Here is a 15,988-nt window from a genome sequence, read left to right as displayed (position 1 = left end):
GGTCTGTGTATGAGATGACTAGTGAAAATGTTTCTATTTTGCATTCATCTAATTTAAATTTCATTACAAATTATATTAGCAGCATAACAATTTGAGTGTAAAAACATATTTGGTGTGTCTCCCTTTTGCTTTGATGACAGCAACACTCAAGCTGCATGAACCTGACGATCATGTGATATTAATCATTATCAAATACATAAATCATATTAAATACATCATAATTTTCATTGTGGTCTAAGGCATCTGAAATACATACATTACGGTTCAAAAGTTTGGGTTCTGTAAGATTTTAGGACAAAGTCTCTTCTGCTCACCAAGGCTGCATTTATTTGATTAAAAATGTAGTAAAACAGTAATATTGTGATATATTATTACAATTTGAGAGAACCGTTTGGTATTTTAATATATGTTAAATGTAAGCTGAATTTTCAGCATCATTACTCCAGTCTTCAGTGTCACATGATCCTTCAGAAATCCTTCTAATATGATGATTTGCTGCTCAAGAAACATTTTTGATTATTATCAACGTTGAAAACAACCACAATACATTATTTTCAGGATTCTTTGATGAATAGATATTCAAAAGAGCAGCATTTATTGAATTTTTTTTGTAACATTATAAATGTCCTTACTGTCACTTTTGATCGGTTTAATGCGTCCTTAAATTTTAATTTAAAAACGGTAAAATGTATATATTACAAACTTATATCTCTTTTTGCATTGCATTCAAGAATCAAAGTCATTGTGTGACAATATACAATGGGCTTTAACCAGGCATTCAAAATTATGTGTCTGTTCTGTGTTTTTGTCTCTAAAAATAGGACCGACATGCGAATGCGCTGGGGTCGAGTTTCCATGTATTCAGAAACGTGCTGTCATGTTCTCGTTGGTTCCGCTTTGTTCGTGTTTCCCTTTTTCATATCGAATCCCAGAGGCAGAAATATCTGGTGAATGTCAAGAGATCTCAGATTTTTAAGTGGCTTACAATTATAGTAAGAAGTCAAGCAACAGGAAGGCCTACAAATGCTTCGCCACGTCCTGCGTCAGTAATTCATTTGTAACAAGGTTTCAAAACAAAAACCCAGACAGCTCCGCTCGACAGTCGCCAGACCCCTGTAACATTAGCACATCTGTTTGTGCTTTTGAATGACACGGCTTCTTAGCAACAAAGACTGTCACAACACTAAAGGTCTTGCTATTGACGGAGTGCAGAGTGTGAGCTTTTCCCAACAAGGTTGTGTTTTGATGACATCCCTGAGTGCATTTCCAGGAGTGATTTCAGTTGATAAGATGGAAAAAGGGAGCCCGTGTCTGGTCTCAGATATCACTCCAGAGCACAGCTCGGCGGCTTTTGTCCACGCTTACCACGTATTCGCCCGACAACGACCAGGCCACGGCGCTTATTGGAGCACTGCAAAAAGAATTTCATCTTAGAATTCAATTTAAAGAGATAATTCACCACATCCCACTAAAAAGTGGAATTATTGAAACAAAAAGCACCAAAAAGTGGTCCACGCAACTATACTCTGTATTCCAATTATTCTAAAGTCATACTAAATCCCACTATATATAGCTAAATATGAGTCAATATTTGCAGAGAATCTTTAAAACTTGTCACACTTAAGGGTTCATTTAGCAATAATGATAGATTTTGACAATTACATCTTATTTGAGAGTGACTTACAAATAAATAAAAAAGCAAAACTAATCTAAACAAATTTTGTACAATGGTGTTACTCTCTAAACATTTAGGTACAATTTTGAGCACATGCACACTTCTCAAAAACGACACTTTCATTCTCTTTAGACTAAAAGACGTAGAATGAAATTTGTATCTACAGTATATAGAATGACATTTGTGACCCGTGCTGGCAAAATGAGTCAGAATGCGCATGGGCTACTTACGAGCTACAGGCAAACAAGTGAAAAATAATGATTTTGGTCGAATTTGAGGTTTTCACAAAAATGAGTTCATTAAAGGCCCCAATATACTTCAAACGAAGTTCGAAATGCGTGACCAGCGATATACTGTAATCGAACATCTGACGCCACCCTGACATGAATATAAAAAATATGTGCTGTACACTTTCTTCTCAATAATAAAATTAAAAAAAAGAAAACTGCAAGCATTTTTATAGAAAGCATAAGAAAAGTGTCTGATCATAACACGGGTATGTTAGCACGAGATCTGCAAATTAGCACTCCAGTTACATCACGTTTATTTATATAGCACTTTATTCAATAGATTCAGCAGCTTTACAGTATCAAACAGGAAAACAGTGTTAGTGCCTCATTTCATCAGAAGCACAACTTCATTTTGTACTATAAAGCAGTGTGTTCATGTTTTCACCCGCGGAGCTCTTACCTCGACGAACTCAACAGCTGAAATGAGTCAAAGACGAGTTCCACGCGAATGAAGGCGGATCCTATTATGTTCATCACATCACCTATTCATCACTGACCAATGGTAGTACAAAGGTGTTTTGCAGCTGGAGTGAACTTTTCCTGAGAGTCCACTTTGGCAAGCCGTTTCGAACATCCAAAACGAAGTTTGTTTTGGCCTGATTTTGTTCGAAATGACATCACATCAGTCCATTCTTCGATTTCGTTTGAAGTATATATACACCTTAAGTCCTCATCTAGCAATCCAAATAGCAATTAAACATCTAAAAGTATCTTTATTTGTTTTCTGAGAGAAGAACCTTTCCTTTGGCAACTTCCTCATTAGTCCAAGTTTGGTATGGTTTTAAAACACAGCATTCCAACTTTGTGAATATTCATTATGAATTCTCAATGGCATGAGTCTGAACCAATGAAATGTGATTTTCAAACTCATGCTGATGTAAACAAATCGATCCGATCCGATATACACATATAAACAGAGTTACAGTACTGTAAAATATTGATTTTTTTTTTTTAAAGGGTTAGTTCACCCAAAAATGAAAATGATGTCATTAATGACTCACCCTCATGTCGTTCCAAACCCGTAAGACCTCCGTTCATCTTCAGAACACAGTTTAAGATATTTTAGATTTAGTCCGAGAGCTTTCTGTCCCTCCATTGAAAATGTATGTACGGTAGACTGTCCATGTCCAGAAAGGTAATAAAAACATCATCAAAGTAGTCCATGTGACATCAGTGGGTTAGTTAGAATTTGTTGAAGCATCGAAAATACATTTTGGTCCAAAAATAACAAAAACTACGACTTTATTCAGCATTGTCTTCTCTTCCAGAATCCTTTCCATTGAATTGATTCCATTGAATCCTTTCATCTGTCGGCGTTGGTAATGCACTTTTATGTCGTTTTTGGCGATTAGGACATCCGCAACATTTTGAAGCATCTAAAATACATTTTGGTCCAAAAATAACAAAAACTATGACTTTATTCAGCATTGTCTTCTCTTCCGGGTCTGTTGTCAATCCGCGTTCACGACTCCGCAGTGACGCTGCTGACGTGTTATCCGGTGCGCCCGAGCTTCGTTTACAGTCTGAGGAAGACGCACGCTGTAAACAAAACAACCTTCGCAAACATGTCTAAGGATTTCAACACAGAGGAAGACTTGCATTTTTTTGCCCAGCCATATTTATTTGAACCCGAATACATGGACGAAGAGCTAAGAGCGATGGAAGAAGCTCCTACACAGCAGCAACCGCTGTCACAAGCAGCGTCACTGCGGAGTCGTGAACGCAGATTGACAACAGACCTGGAAGAGAAGACAATGCTGAATAAAGTCGTAGTTTTTGTTATTTTTGGATTAAAATGTATTTTCAATGCTTCAAAAACTTCTAACTAACCCACTGATGTCACATGGACTACTTTGATGATGTTTTTATTACCTTTCTGGACATGGACAGTCTACCGTACATACATTTTCAATGGAGGGACAGAAAGCTCTCGGACTAAATCTAAAATATCTTAAACTGTGTTCTGAAGATGAACGGAGGTCTTACGGGTTTGGAACGACATGAGAGTGAGTCATTAATGACATCATTTTTGGGTGAACTAACCCTTTAAGGTATGGTTGCTATGTGATTTTGTTTTGGAACCTTCAGAAAACTTGACTTTGTTGACTCTATCCACTTCAAACCGGTCAGGAACTTTGTCAGATTCCAACAAATCATACATCTTTTTGAAGGTTCTTTAATAGAGATTGTGAAAATAACAATAACTCATTTTGCCAGCACGGGTCACATATATAGATTGTACCCTCATGTTAGCTTGCTTATTTTACTCAAAGCATGATCTACAGTAAGTCTATATGTCATACCAACAAGAAACTATGCTTCTAATCACAGGTCAAGCACTGTAGTTCCAACCACACAATTTTGCAAAGCTGTTTGTAAATGTTCATTGGAACTATGGTTTCGGGAAACTTTGGTTTCTGACTCATCGTTGGTGAACTATGTTGGTAATGTAACGACCAAAGTTTCCCGACGATGCTTTTTCAAGCATTGTTGATTAGTTGACCACGGTGACTCATATTTGACTTACCTGTGCATTTCTGGAAGCCGTTTTTCTAGGTTTGCTGTGTTGACATTCCATATGTACACGGCACCGTCAGCAGAGCCAGCTGCCAGGAAACTGCCATCCGGACTGAAATAGAGAGAAAACCTACAATTGTGACTGATGACTACAGACTGACACACATTACTCTGAAACTGATTCTTTCTTGCCGTATAGATGCCTCAGGCAAGTGATCTGATATCAAATTCACTGAAATGTCAAAAACCTATACAAGACATATCCAAAATCTGTTCCTAAACCAAGTGAAAGACCTTCCAAGACTGCACTTTAAGGCATAGAAGCTTTTTTATTTTATGCTGAAATTATGCTGCCTTCAAAGATAGTAGAGTCTATGAGAATTAGTTGAGTCCAATGTGGAGTGTTTCAAAACAGTTGAGGCTCCATTTCAGACAGGATGCTGTCTTAGAAGATAGCTGCCTATGTAAGAGCCATAAACTGTAGCCAATAGCCATCTGGACACAATTTTCCAGATTTTTGCTTTATTCCACAACACTGCATCTGAAATGAATCAATGGACTTTAAAAGGTACTGTAAGTGATTTCAGCTTAGCTAACTTCTGCTAGACTGCATTAGACCACCTTTTCTCCAAAACCGCGCCCTCAAAAGACATGTCAGCCAACTGGTGCCAGCCAATCCCAAAAACCCAAAATGACAAACAAGCAAAGAGCATTTCTGATCAAACGTGACAGTAAAGACTTACATTTTTACAAAGGATTTCTATTTTAAATAAATGCTGGTCTTTTAAAATGTCAAATCATTAAAGAATCCTGAAAAAATGCATCACAGTTTCAAAAAAATATTAAGAAGCACAACTGCTTTCAACATTGTTAATAATAAAATGTTTGTTTTTTTTAAATCCACATATTAGAATGTTTCCTAAACGATTATGTGACATTGAAGACTAAAGTAAAGTAGTACACTAAAGTATTGCCATCAAGGGAATCATTTTAAAATATATTACAATAGTTACTTTAAATTGTAACAGTATTTCACAATATTACTGTTTTTGATCAGATAAATGTAGCCTTGGTAAAATATTTTGCCAGACAACAAAATTACCTCATAGTAACATTTAAATGAATGTGTTTTAAGTCAAGTCATGACTGAATGAACCTGACTAAATCAGGTTATACCAACAAAAGTCATCTTTAAGGGTCAGAATAGTTAGAAATATTGCCTAAAGATATCTGTACATTTTTTTCAGTATAGTAGATACGCTTTGTGCAACAATTAATTTGAGTGACATACACTATTTCCTAATGGCAGTGGGCTGTTTCTACTCAGCCAGCCTAAAAGAAAAGTGTTGGCCAATGGTGAAGTTTCTGAGTTATATGCCTGGCACAAAGGGAAAATGTTGCAGGGTGAAGGTGTTGATGAATGATGAAGCGACCATTAGGTTCCTACTTATGGCTCTCGCTCCCATTTCAAATGCTTGTGCCAGATCTAGCCGTACAGAAAGTCACAGTGCGTTTTGGCCTTACTGTCTCCATGGAAACAGTGTGTATATATGTCTATGCAGGGAGGTGATAAAAAGACTTATCTGTAAGACTCGTTTCTCATCTCACATCATATGGAGCGTGTTGCATTTGCTTTCTAACAATGCTGAGAAAATTGCAGGGTCAGACTGTGCATATAGAGGCTGCAAACGCTCTAGGATCATTGAAAATACATCTGTAGTAAAGCGTGCCATTTTTAGGCTAGAAGAAGACAACAACAAACAATTTTGGCAAGGAAATCAAATCTAAAGAGCAAAATAAGGATTCATACTTTGCATAAAGAATGTGAATGTGAAATATAAACAGTTAGGTTCCAGATGTAATTTTTTTTCCCAAGAAAAAATTATTTGTAGCTTCTGGAGGAGATGCAAGCCAGTGTGATTTCACCTTTGCATAATTGAAGAACTACACTAGCCATAATTCTGAAGACAGATCCACCAATCAGAGAAGTCGCTGTTACCATGGATATGGAATTCGGGATAAAAATGCTCCATTGCAAGAGTCCACTTCTAAAGCACTGCAGTGTAACTGAGTCTCCCTACACTCTAAAACAACATGTATTTGTATACTTTTCAATATTTTGCAATAAACTTCAAATATATTGAATTTTGTATAAATATATATATATATACATATAAATACATAGTGCTCTTTTTTTATTAATTATTATTTTATTAATTAATTGTTTTAATCCCTATAAAAAATTAATTGGAAAAATACTTATGGAAAAAAAGTGTCTATTGACCAGTGTCATTTTAGTATAACTGATACACAATTATAGTTTTTATTTATATTTGAATTACATTTTATTTTTATATTTTCTGTTTTCATTTTCATTGTAAATTTTTAGTGTGGTTTTGTCATTTTATTAGCCATACTAAGGAAAATACCAGACCCATAAGGTTCTGAGGTATGCATAATCACAAACCCTTTAAAAAAAACTGAATAACCCAGAGGATTCAAGTCTGGGGTCAAATCAATTCAATAGCAACATCATGAATGTGTGTGGAATAGTCCAGCCTGCCACAACAAAACCAACAATAAACAAAGTCACAAAAGATTTCTCGTTTCTGCTGAGTGGGTCCTGTTACCCGGGGACAAAGCCACTGTGTGTCACACAGATACAGAGACACAAAATTTAGAACACCAAGAGGTAGAACTGATCAGATTTACGCCACAAATCTGAGTAGTCAATGTAAATCCTCAAAGCCCTGACTGGACACAAATGATGAAGCCTTTCTTGCTCTTGCAAGTCAAATGGCAGAGGAGAAAAGGTTTAAAGGACCATCAGATGGAATGTATCCCAGCCTCGGGTGCAATATAACTTTAACCAGCCCAGGGGCTCAATCTAGGCAGGACGAGGCAATTGATAAATCCTCCAAATCTCCTACCTTTTAAAAGATGTTAACCATAGTAACAGAGCTACCTTGAGAGTCAGAAACTTTTCTGAGCCGACTCTAAGGGCTCAAAGGGGCCCTCTGGTAAGCATTCAGGGAACTTGCAGCCTCAGCTGTCTGGCACCACAAAGGAAACAAGACTTAAGGGGATGCCTCCCAACAAAGGCTCCATCTGTTACCCCCTTTCCACCAGCACGAACCAGGTGCTAGTTCAGAGCTAGTGCCAGTTCGGAGTTGGTTCAACTGACGAGCCTTCTAAGAACCGGTTTGCCTTTCCACGGGCTAGAGAGCCAGCACAGAGCCAGGTCTTGCGTCACTGTGTATACGTCTCATATTTCACAGCAAAGCTAGCGCTGCAGCGCCAAACACAAATACACCAAGCTTGTTCGAGATGCATCGGCTTCTCGCATAGCGATCGGCGCATGACATCAAAGCTCCGCGAGAACGATCCAAAAGCACAAGGAGTCGTATGCTCTGCAAACGCTCCCGCGGATCCACAGCACCTGCCGAATCGGTCCGCGCTGCTCCGATGCATCTCGAACAAGCCTTCTATCAACAATCGCGGATGTTTCACTACTGTTGATGCTCATAGCTTTGCAAACCTACATCGGCATCCAAACACGGCTCACCGTAATTTGTATATAGACGGAGATTACAATCGAGCTGCTATTAGCTCGATTAGCTGCTATTTCAAAAATGGCGGTCTCAAGTTTCTTGTTGGTCACGGTAACCCCGCCCCCAGCCCCTGACGCAAGCGGTTCTTACTTCTAGCCCAGCAATGTTTTGGTGCTACTTAAGAACCACTTTTCCTGGTTCGGAGCTGGTGCTTTGTGTGTCGAAAGACAAAGAACTGATTTGAAACTAGGCTCTGGCTCCGAACCAGCACTCAAACTGCCTTGGTGGAAAAGGGGTATCTAAGGGCTCAAAGAGGCCCTCTGGTAAGCATTCAGGGAACTTGCAGCCTCATCTTTCTGGCACCACAAAGGAAACAAGACTTAAGGGGATGCCTCCCAACAAAGGCTCCATCTATGTGGTTGTGGCAAGCAGAAATAGCATCCACATACGTCTTAAATGTAGAAGGGGATAACCCTGCTGAGATGGTGCTCCTGCAAGAACTCCCGCACTGAACTGGAGTGGACTGGCTCTGTAAGGTGCTGCACACCATGACTCAAAGAGACACCACTTCAGGGCATAAAGTTTACTAGTGGAGGAGCTCTAGCATTTAGGATGGTCTCAACAACATCAGTTTAGAGACTGGTATTTATGAGCTGGTACTCCTCAGGGGCCAAACCCACAGCTTTCACACCTCGGCCTGGGGTGAAATATCATAGAAAGGAGAGAATATTCCTCCTGTTTGGATTCTCCCAAGTAGAGGCCACGTCTGCACTAAGGCATCCAGCCCTAACAGAGCTGGAGGTGTGGAGGCGAACCAGAGTGGACAGTAGGTTGACTCCTCTGAGGCTTCCGCTCAGTCGAACCTCTGCCAAATTAACCCCACTACCTCAGGATGGAGAGCATTCTACCTTGAGCCTAGAGCAGGAGCTGCTGCACCAACCTAAACACCAACTTAAACACAGTTTGCCCTGGTGATTTATGTAAGAGCCCCTCAGGTCTGGGAAAAAGTAACTGAGAGCCAGAAATACAGCCTTAATCTCCAGGCAATTTATGTGCCAAAAGATATGTCTGCCTTCCCAAACCCCTTGGGCTGGGAGACCATCCAGAACTGTAGTCACATGAACTGTTTTAAAGTGTTAATTATCTTGCTGGCAATGGAGGCCTCACTGAGCAATCGGATTTTATCCAAAATATCTTAATTTGTGTTCGGAAGATGAATGAAGGACTTACGGGTGTGGAACAACATGAGGGTTGATAATTATTGACAGAATTTTCATTTTTGGGTGAACTAACCCTTTAAGGGTAGTGATAGCCAGCATAAAAGCCATCTTTAGACTGAAGAACTTCTCTGAAACTAAGTCCAAGGGCTCAAAGAGTGTCAGGGATAACCCTTCTAGAACCATGGCCAGAACCCAGGCCATAACTCTTACATGAATTGCAAGCCTTAATCTCAAAGTGCCACAAAGGAAATAAGTTATTCAGTGGTGTCTCCCCAAAGACCAATGGCCTAACGGTGCATGGAAGGCAGCAATGGCCATCACATCGTTCTTAAGCATGGAAGGGGAAAGACCAGCATAAAAACAATCCTGGAGGAACTCCAGCATTGAAGCCACTTGGGCAGTTAACTGGTTCCAACTGGTGTTCTCTGCACCATAAAGTGAATACTCTCCACATTAAGGTGTAAAGTTTCCTTGTGGAGGGAGCTCTAGCGTTTAGGATGGTCTCATCACCTCAGTTTAAAGACCATATTTTAAGAGTTGATCTCCCTCAAGGGCCAAACTCACAGTTTCCACATCTCTGGTCAGGGGTGATAGATTGTGTCCCCGGCCTGTGACAGAAGGTCCCTCCTGACAGGAATATCCCAAGGAGAGCCATCCAGGAGATATTAGGTCCATAAACCACACTCATACCCGCCAGATGAGGGCTACTAGGAGTAGATGGACCCCATCCTGGTGAACCTTCTCTAAAACTCCTGGGAGCAAAGCAATCAGGGGAAATGTGTACAGATGTAGCTTTGGCCATGTCTGCACCATGGCACCCAGCCCTAGCAGGAAAATCCAGCCATCATCTCCAGGCAATTTATGAGCCATGACAGATGATGACCTCTTCAGAGACTCTGAGTCGAGCATTCATCTAGGACCGCACCCCAGCCTGTGAGGGAAGAGCGTGTCGCAAGTGTAACAAGAGCACAACTGTTTTCAACACTGATAATAACAAGAAATGTTTACTGAGCAGCAAATCTATCAATCTATCTAAAAATAGTTATCTTTACTTAGAGGGTCAGAGTCTTTTCCCTTTCATTACAGTAGCAGGATTGTATTTTCCATGTACATGTAAATCCACTTGACCTCTCCAAAGACTAAGAAAAAAAGTCAGGGTTGGTGCAGATGCCATAAGTACTCAACAACACAGCAATACACTTCAGAGGTTGTAAGCATCACAATGCATGCCATCTCGAATAAGACATAGCACAGACATGTCCTATTACTGTGCAGACAGTGGTCTGCAAACTCCGTATTGATAGATGGCTGGCGACGACTCATAGCGTCCTGTTTGATTTCACTCACCTGAAGATGGCCTTGGTGCTGTCACTTCCACATTTGAAGCCCTCTGCTCTGAAACGACAAAGACAAGCAAACAAAAAGAAATTATTGAGTGTTCTGTAAATTGAACAACAAAACGAATGTTCTGTATAAATAGTATCCTTGTAATTGCATTCTGACTTGCTTTAAAACAAAGGATAATGCTGAAAAGACTGTGGCAGCAACAGTTGTATCAGGGTATTGAATATGCATGGTTGATGCTTTAAATAACCAATTCATTTCCTTCTCTCTCATGACTTTAATAAACATTGTCAGTCTATTTCAAAGTTATTGCAGTGGCTTTAATAGTAGGTAGTTTGTCAGTCCATAATTTAAAAAGATTTAAAAAAAAAAAAAAAAAAAAAACATTCTCATTGTAATTCATTACATAATCAGAATTTGTATCTGTATTTAGAAGTCATCTGTCATGTATATATAATATATACCATTAAAATGATTTTTTTGATCAAAACCTGTAATTTTATGAAATATTAAATTTAATTAAAATGACTATTCTCTATTTTAATATATTTTAAAATGTAATTTATTCCTGTAATGAACAGCTGAATTTACTCTAGTCTTCAGTGTCACATGATGATCCTTCAGAAATCAGTCTATTTGGTGCTCAAGAATGATGCTCAGCTATATTGGTTGGGTAACACCATGATCTACTGTTGAACTACAGGAACTCTTCATCACTGAGAGTCAGACATTGTTCTTAGATTTTCCTAATTCACTAATTCAGTTTCTAACTCACTTTCCATCCAACTGGTGGGGTTTTTATTTGCTCGCCACAGGCAGGTATTACTCATATTAGCAAGTGTTTATCTTTAACCCTCAATAAGATATATTTTAGTTCTGTGTTTGGTACGCAGTTAAAAAAAAATACACCGCCACCTGTGCATAACCTCGTCTTAAGATGTGCATTTCTACCTGAAGGCCACCCTGTCGTTACTCTTTCTCAGGTCAACCAGCTGCAGGATGTCGTCCCTGGAGCAGCTGAGCAACTGCCTGTGGTTAGGGCAGAGGTCCAATGACGTCCCTCTGCCCTGAAGAGGCACTTCCTGCGTGCAGGTTGCTGCCCTACGGAATACAGACATGGACTCATCAACCAAATTTCATTTTACCAGCATATTTTAGTGTAACTTATCATTAAAACAGGTGAACATAACAATTAAATCAAGCATTCTGCGTTAGTTCAGGCAGGCTTCGCAGTCAAGCTCCGCTATCAGCTGATTCGCAAATTCCAACCCCACCCATATCAGCTGATCCGATATCTATGGACTCAATTGGTAACTCTCAAATAAGGCGCATTACTTAAACGCAGCTTCCATCTCTCTGCTTGCTTGGCTGCTTGCAACCCACCTCCTCCCCAGCTCCTCCTTAAACTTGTGTATAACTTAATCAGTGTCGTTCTGTTGTCATTGATGCATGCTCCGTTCTCAATAGGGGGATTTTCTGCTGCTCTCCCAGTAAAAAAAATGGGAGGTTGTCCCCAGAAGCTGCTGCTGTTTTCGGTCTTGGCTTTCATGGAGCTCATGAAAAGGACAGGGAATTTAGAACAGAGCCATACCGCCAAATGTAACTTGTGCAAAATATGCCAATAAAAAAATGGACTAAAAAGTTTGTCTGTGGTAATTGACTTAAGTGGTCCTGATTGAAATACTTGTTTTGTAAGTGCTCATAAGTTTACATACCACTTGCAGAATATGCAAGATATTAATAATATTAACAAAATAAGAGGGATCATAAAAATGGCATGTTAATTAAGTAGCTTAGGTCTTCAATTACAAATTTTTTAATATTTTTAATATTTTGTAAGAGGCATCCACTTTTTTATAGGGCTGGAAAACAGCGCAATAATTTCTGTGATTACGATTTGCTGTTTAAAACGCAATTGACACAGCTTCCTTTTTTTCCAATTTGTAAAGTAGTTAAATTCATTTCACTTATATTAAAAGTTGTTATGATACTTTTAATGTTCTGTAATTATTAATTAGTGAAAATATAAACATAATCTGATATAGATATATATATATATATATATATATATATATATATATATATATATATATATATATATATATATATATATATATATATAGTTATAATTACTCATTACTCATTACTCATATCTCCAAAAAAAGTTAATTAATTACAGAAACTTGTTACAGATCCTTGTAAAGACATGAACCTACTTTTCATTGCTTTTGTTATACTAATATTTCAAACAGCTAATATTCAAAATATTTGAAAGGAATCAACACAAAAACATGGGATTGGTGTCTTTTAAAAGCTTTTAAAAAATGTAACGGGACAGCACAGTTTTCCCTGTTTGGGAAAAGTGCCACTAGTTGTCATTATTGCCATCTGGCCTCATATTGTTTGCATATCGCGTATTAGGACAGATCAAGCAGCATGATGCTGAAGGCGCGTCTGAAAGTCTGAAATCCGTCAACTGCGGCTCTCCATTGAGTTTTAGCAGACTGATGTCATGAAAGTGTGTCTCATTACACTATGAGTGATGGACTTAATAAGACAAGAAAGGCGACTGCAGATGTGCAGCCCGAGGTCATAGTCTGCTCTTTCCTTTTATATTCTAACAAGTTATCATTTTGGCAAGGACAAGGAGAAAGATTTGGAATCTCAAGGCATTTAACATATAAGATGTCTGGGGTGTCACTCTGTAAAGCAGAAGAGCCTCGTCTGACAATGATTTGAATTTCAATCACAGAGACAGGCTTGAGTATTTATTGCCTCTTAAAGCGGCATGTGATCTTGTAAAGCCCACATGTGTGCATGCATTTTGTACAAGAGATGTTTAGTGATCATGTCTGTCATTAAATTGCCACTTGAAAGTAACTCTTCTCTCCAAAAGAATAAAAAAGGGCCAAAGTATTGCATGGAGAAAAACGCAAATGTCATAATATAGCACAAATCCCATTACAACAAGATGAGAGGAGAGACAATTATGTGGGCTGACGGTTGCTAGGAGACAAGCGAGCCGTCAGCTCCTTGGCAGCTGAAAGCTGTGGTTGCTGGGAGTGAATGAGAGATGTCAAGGACTGCAACATGGTGTAAATAATGGCTCTTCTACCTCTGTGGCGTCATCTATATTGTAAGTTTCGTGCTTTAAGTTTCGTGAATTACGCTCGCCGTGAGGCTTTGTGAGAGCAGAACTTTGCTGGACTAACATCCTTGGTGCTATTATTTTACATCTCTTATCCAATCAGAGCAATCGAAACCCACTGAGACGCTGAATAACGAGGGTTACACAACAAATGCGCTGTATTATTACAGGGTCGCTTCGACTGCTACGAGGTGGTTTTCAAAGCAGCCTTATTCAAGAAAACCCGACCAGCTCCAGTGTGACATAAGATTTATGCAACGACATTAATATTTAGTAGCGAATGATGTAAGCTGTTGTTACGGCATCACTGTAATGAATCAAAGACACATGTTCGCTGTTCTTGTTTAAGGCAAGACAAAAAAGGTAAAGAGGGTCATGTTGTAACTAACAGATATCACCTTACCCAGTTGAATAATCACAGTACATTAAGACCGTTTTGTCTTACAAATTTTCTGAAACGTTATGTTTAAATATGCAATCATTAAAAATGCACTAATTTGCATTCTTTTCCAGAACAGAAATCTGAACATTGGCTAAAGCCAGGTTCAAAATTCTAGTTTCATTTTATTGACATTTAGGACTTAAAGGTTAGGGATTATGGATATCTCATTTCATCATACAAATAATATGGTATATAAATCAAAAACAAATAATATACGAAGAAACCCTATGTAAAACCTTCAGAATATTAACTGGAATGTCTGGTGTATGTAAATGCAATGGAAGTGGAGATTTTTGGCTTAGTGCAGGAAGAAAAAACTTATTTTGAGAAAACCGCCTTTTTTCAGATATGTATCGAAATAGAAATCTACAGATGCAAATTGATAAAGTGTAATAAAACAAATGCTTAAATATGTATTTTGGATCTTTTCTTGCTATGTATTTTGAATGACATGCTATGGAAGCCAAATAGCCCAAAATCTCAGTGTATGAAAAAACATTTTGCGATACTTTTCCGATAGTCAATTACTCTACCAAAACGGTAGCTCTATTCTCGGCTTGCATGGGTTTTTGTCATTCAAAGTAACAATTGTTGTTGTGGACAAGTTTGTCTCCTGTCATGTTTTGCATGTAATGTCTATGTTATGACTAGACGTCACGTCAGTTTCAGAGTAGACCACTGATTATAAAGAGCAATGTGGTTTTGTCATGTTGAGTCACATAGTGCCGCTCGATTGAAGTGTTGATGTGCATTTGGAGTCGCACTATTATGGCTTCATGAGAAAGGGAGAGTGTATTTGTCAGCAAACAAGTTAAATAAACAATGGGTCTCATTCACTAAGCATGCGTATGCACAAATTTGTAAATGAAATCTGCGCTCAAACGTTTTTACGAACAAATCATGATTTACCAAAAATGTTCATACTAAAATTCATTCTAAATTTAAAAAAAATGTAGGAAACAACTGAAACCACATGTATGCAAAAAGCAATTTCTCTGTACGGCCTTATAATCATGTTAAGAAGTTGTAACATTAGGAGTGAGCAGGGAAAGGCGAGGATCTAAGTGCAAAAAAGTATGTTTAATAAACAAACTGAAGCAAGAGCAAAACAAGAAAAACACAAGAACATCCAAACCCATGAAACTCCAAACATCGGCCGACAAAAAAGCACAGATTTTTTCTGTGATTAATCACGATTAATCGCAATCAAAACACTTAAGTTTTTAATATATTTTATAATGTAATAATTTCACAGGTAATCTCCGAATTAAAACAACATAAAGACAGTATATTTTAAATACTTGTTTAATGGCATCTTTTTATGAAGTTTAAAGGCAGTATCACTGATACTATTAGCCAACAGCTACTGATGTCCCGATGAACATATTTTTCCCAATTTTAAACATGAATTATAGCCATTCAACATTAAAGTGTAATTGAAAGCTATACAAAATTTGTTTACATTTATTAGGCTTCAAAAATATAACTTTTAATTTAAGTGAACTTAAAACAATCCTCACATAAACCCATAATAAATGTCATATTTACCTGTGCCTTTCCTACCTGTCTAACAGATTTCTAACAGAAATTGAATAAAGTTACCAAACAGTCTGCACTGCATAATTTACAGCCTAAATTAAATATAGATTAATCATTATTAAAGCTACAAAAGTTCTTTAGTCAAGAGCAGTGAGTAATTTTCTGTTACCTTTGTTCTTTCACTATCTTCAATGACTTAAGTCGCTGTCACTTTAAGAGCTGCCGCTGCTGCACATGACGCGGATCTCACGCATCCCACTTT

At 38.2% G+C, this 15,988-nt stretch overlaps 1 protein-coding gene across 1 annotated transcript in view; it reads right to left on the bottom strand.

Moving 5' to 3' along the window:
- Nucleotides 1-563: 563 nt before the first annotated feature.
- atg16l2 (ATG16 autophagy related 16-like 2 (S. cerevisiae)) overlaps nucleotides 564-15,988 on the bottom strand; it is a 50,003-nt gene continuing 34,578 nt past the window's right edge. Inside the window, exons 15-18 of the mRNA XM_048161955.1 lie at nucleotides 11,549-11,698; nucleotides 10,601-10,648; nucleotides 4,493-4,594; nucleotides 564-1,411 (exon numbers count right to left, since the gene is read on the bottom strand). Coding sequence (XP_048017912.1) covers nucleotides 1,318-1,411; nucleotides 4,493-4,594; nucleotides 10,601-10,648; nucleotides 11,549-11,698 — 394 coding nt within the window. The 3' untranslated portion in view covers nucleotides 564-1,317. The remainder of the gene's footprint in view (nucleotides 1,412-4,492; nucleotides 4,595-10,600; nucleotides 10,649-11,548; nucleotides 11,699-15,988) is intronic.

Source organism: Megalobrama amblycephala, linkage group LG16, assembly GCF_018812025.1.
Source record: "Megalobrama amblycephala isolate DHTTF-2021 linkage group LG16, ASM1881202v1, whole genome shotgun sequence".
Taxonomy (NCBI): Eukaryota; Metazoa; Chordata; class Actinopteri; order Cypriniformes; family Xenocyprididae; genus Megalobrama; species Megalobrama amblycephala.
Note: the sequence above shows the minus strand (reverse complement) of the source record. Positions and strands in the feature narration are given on the sequence as shown.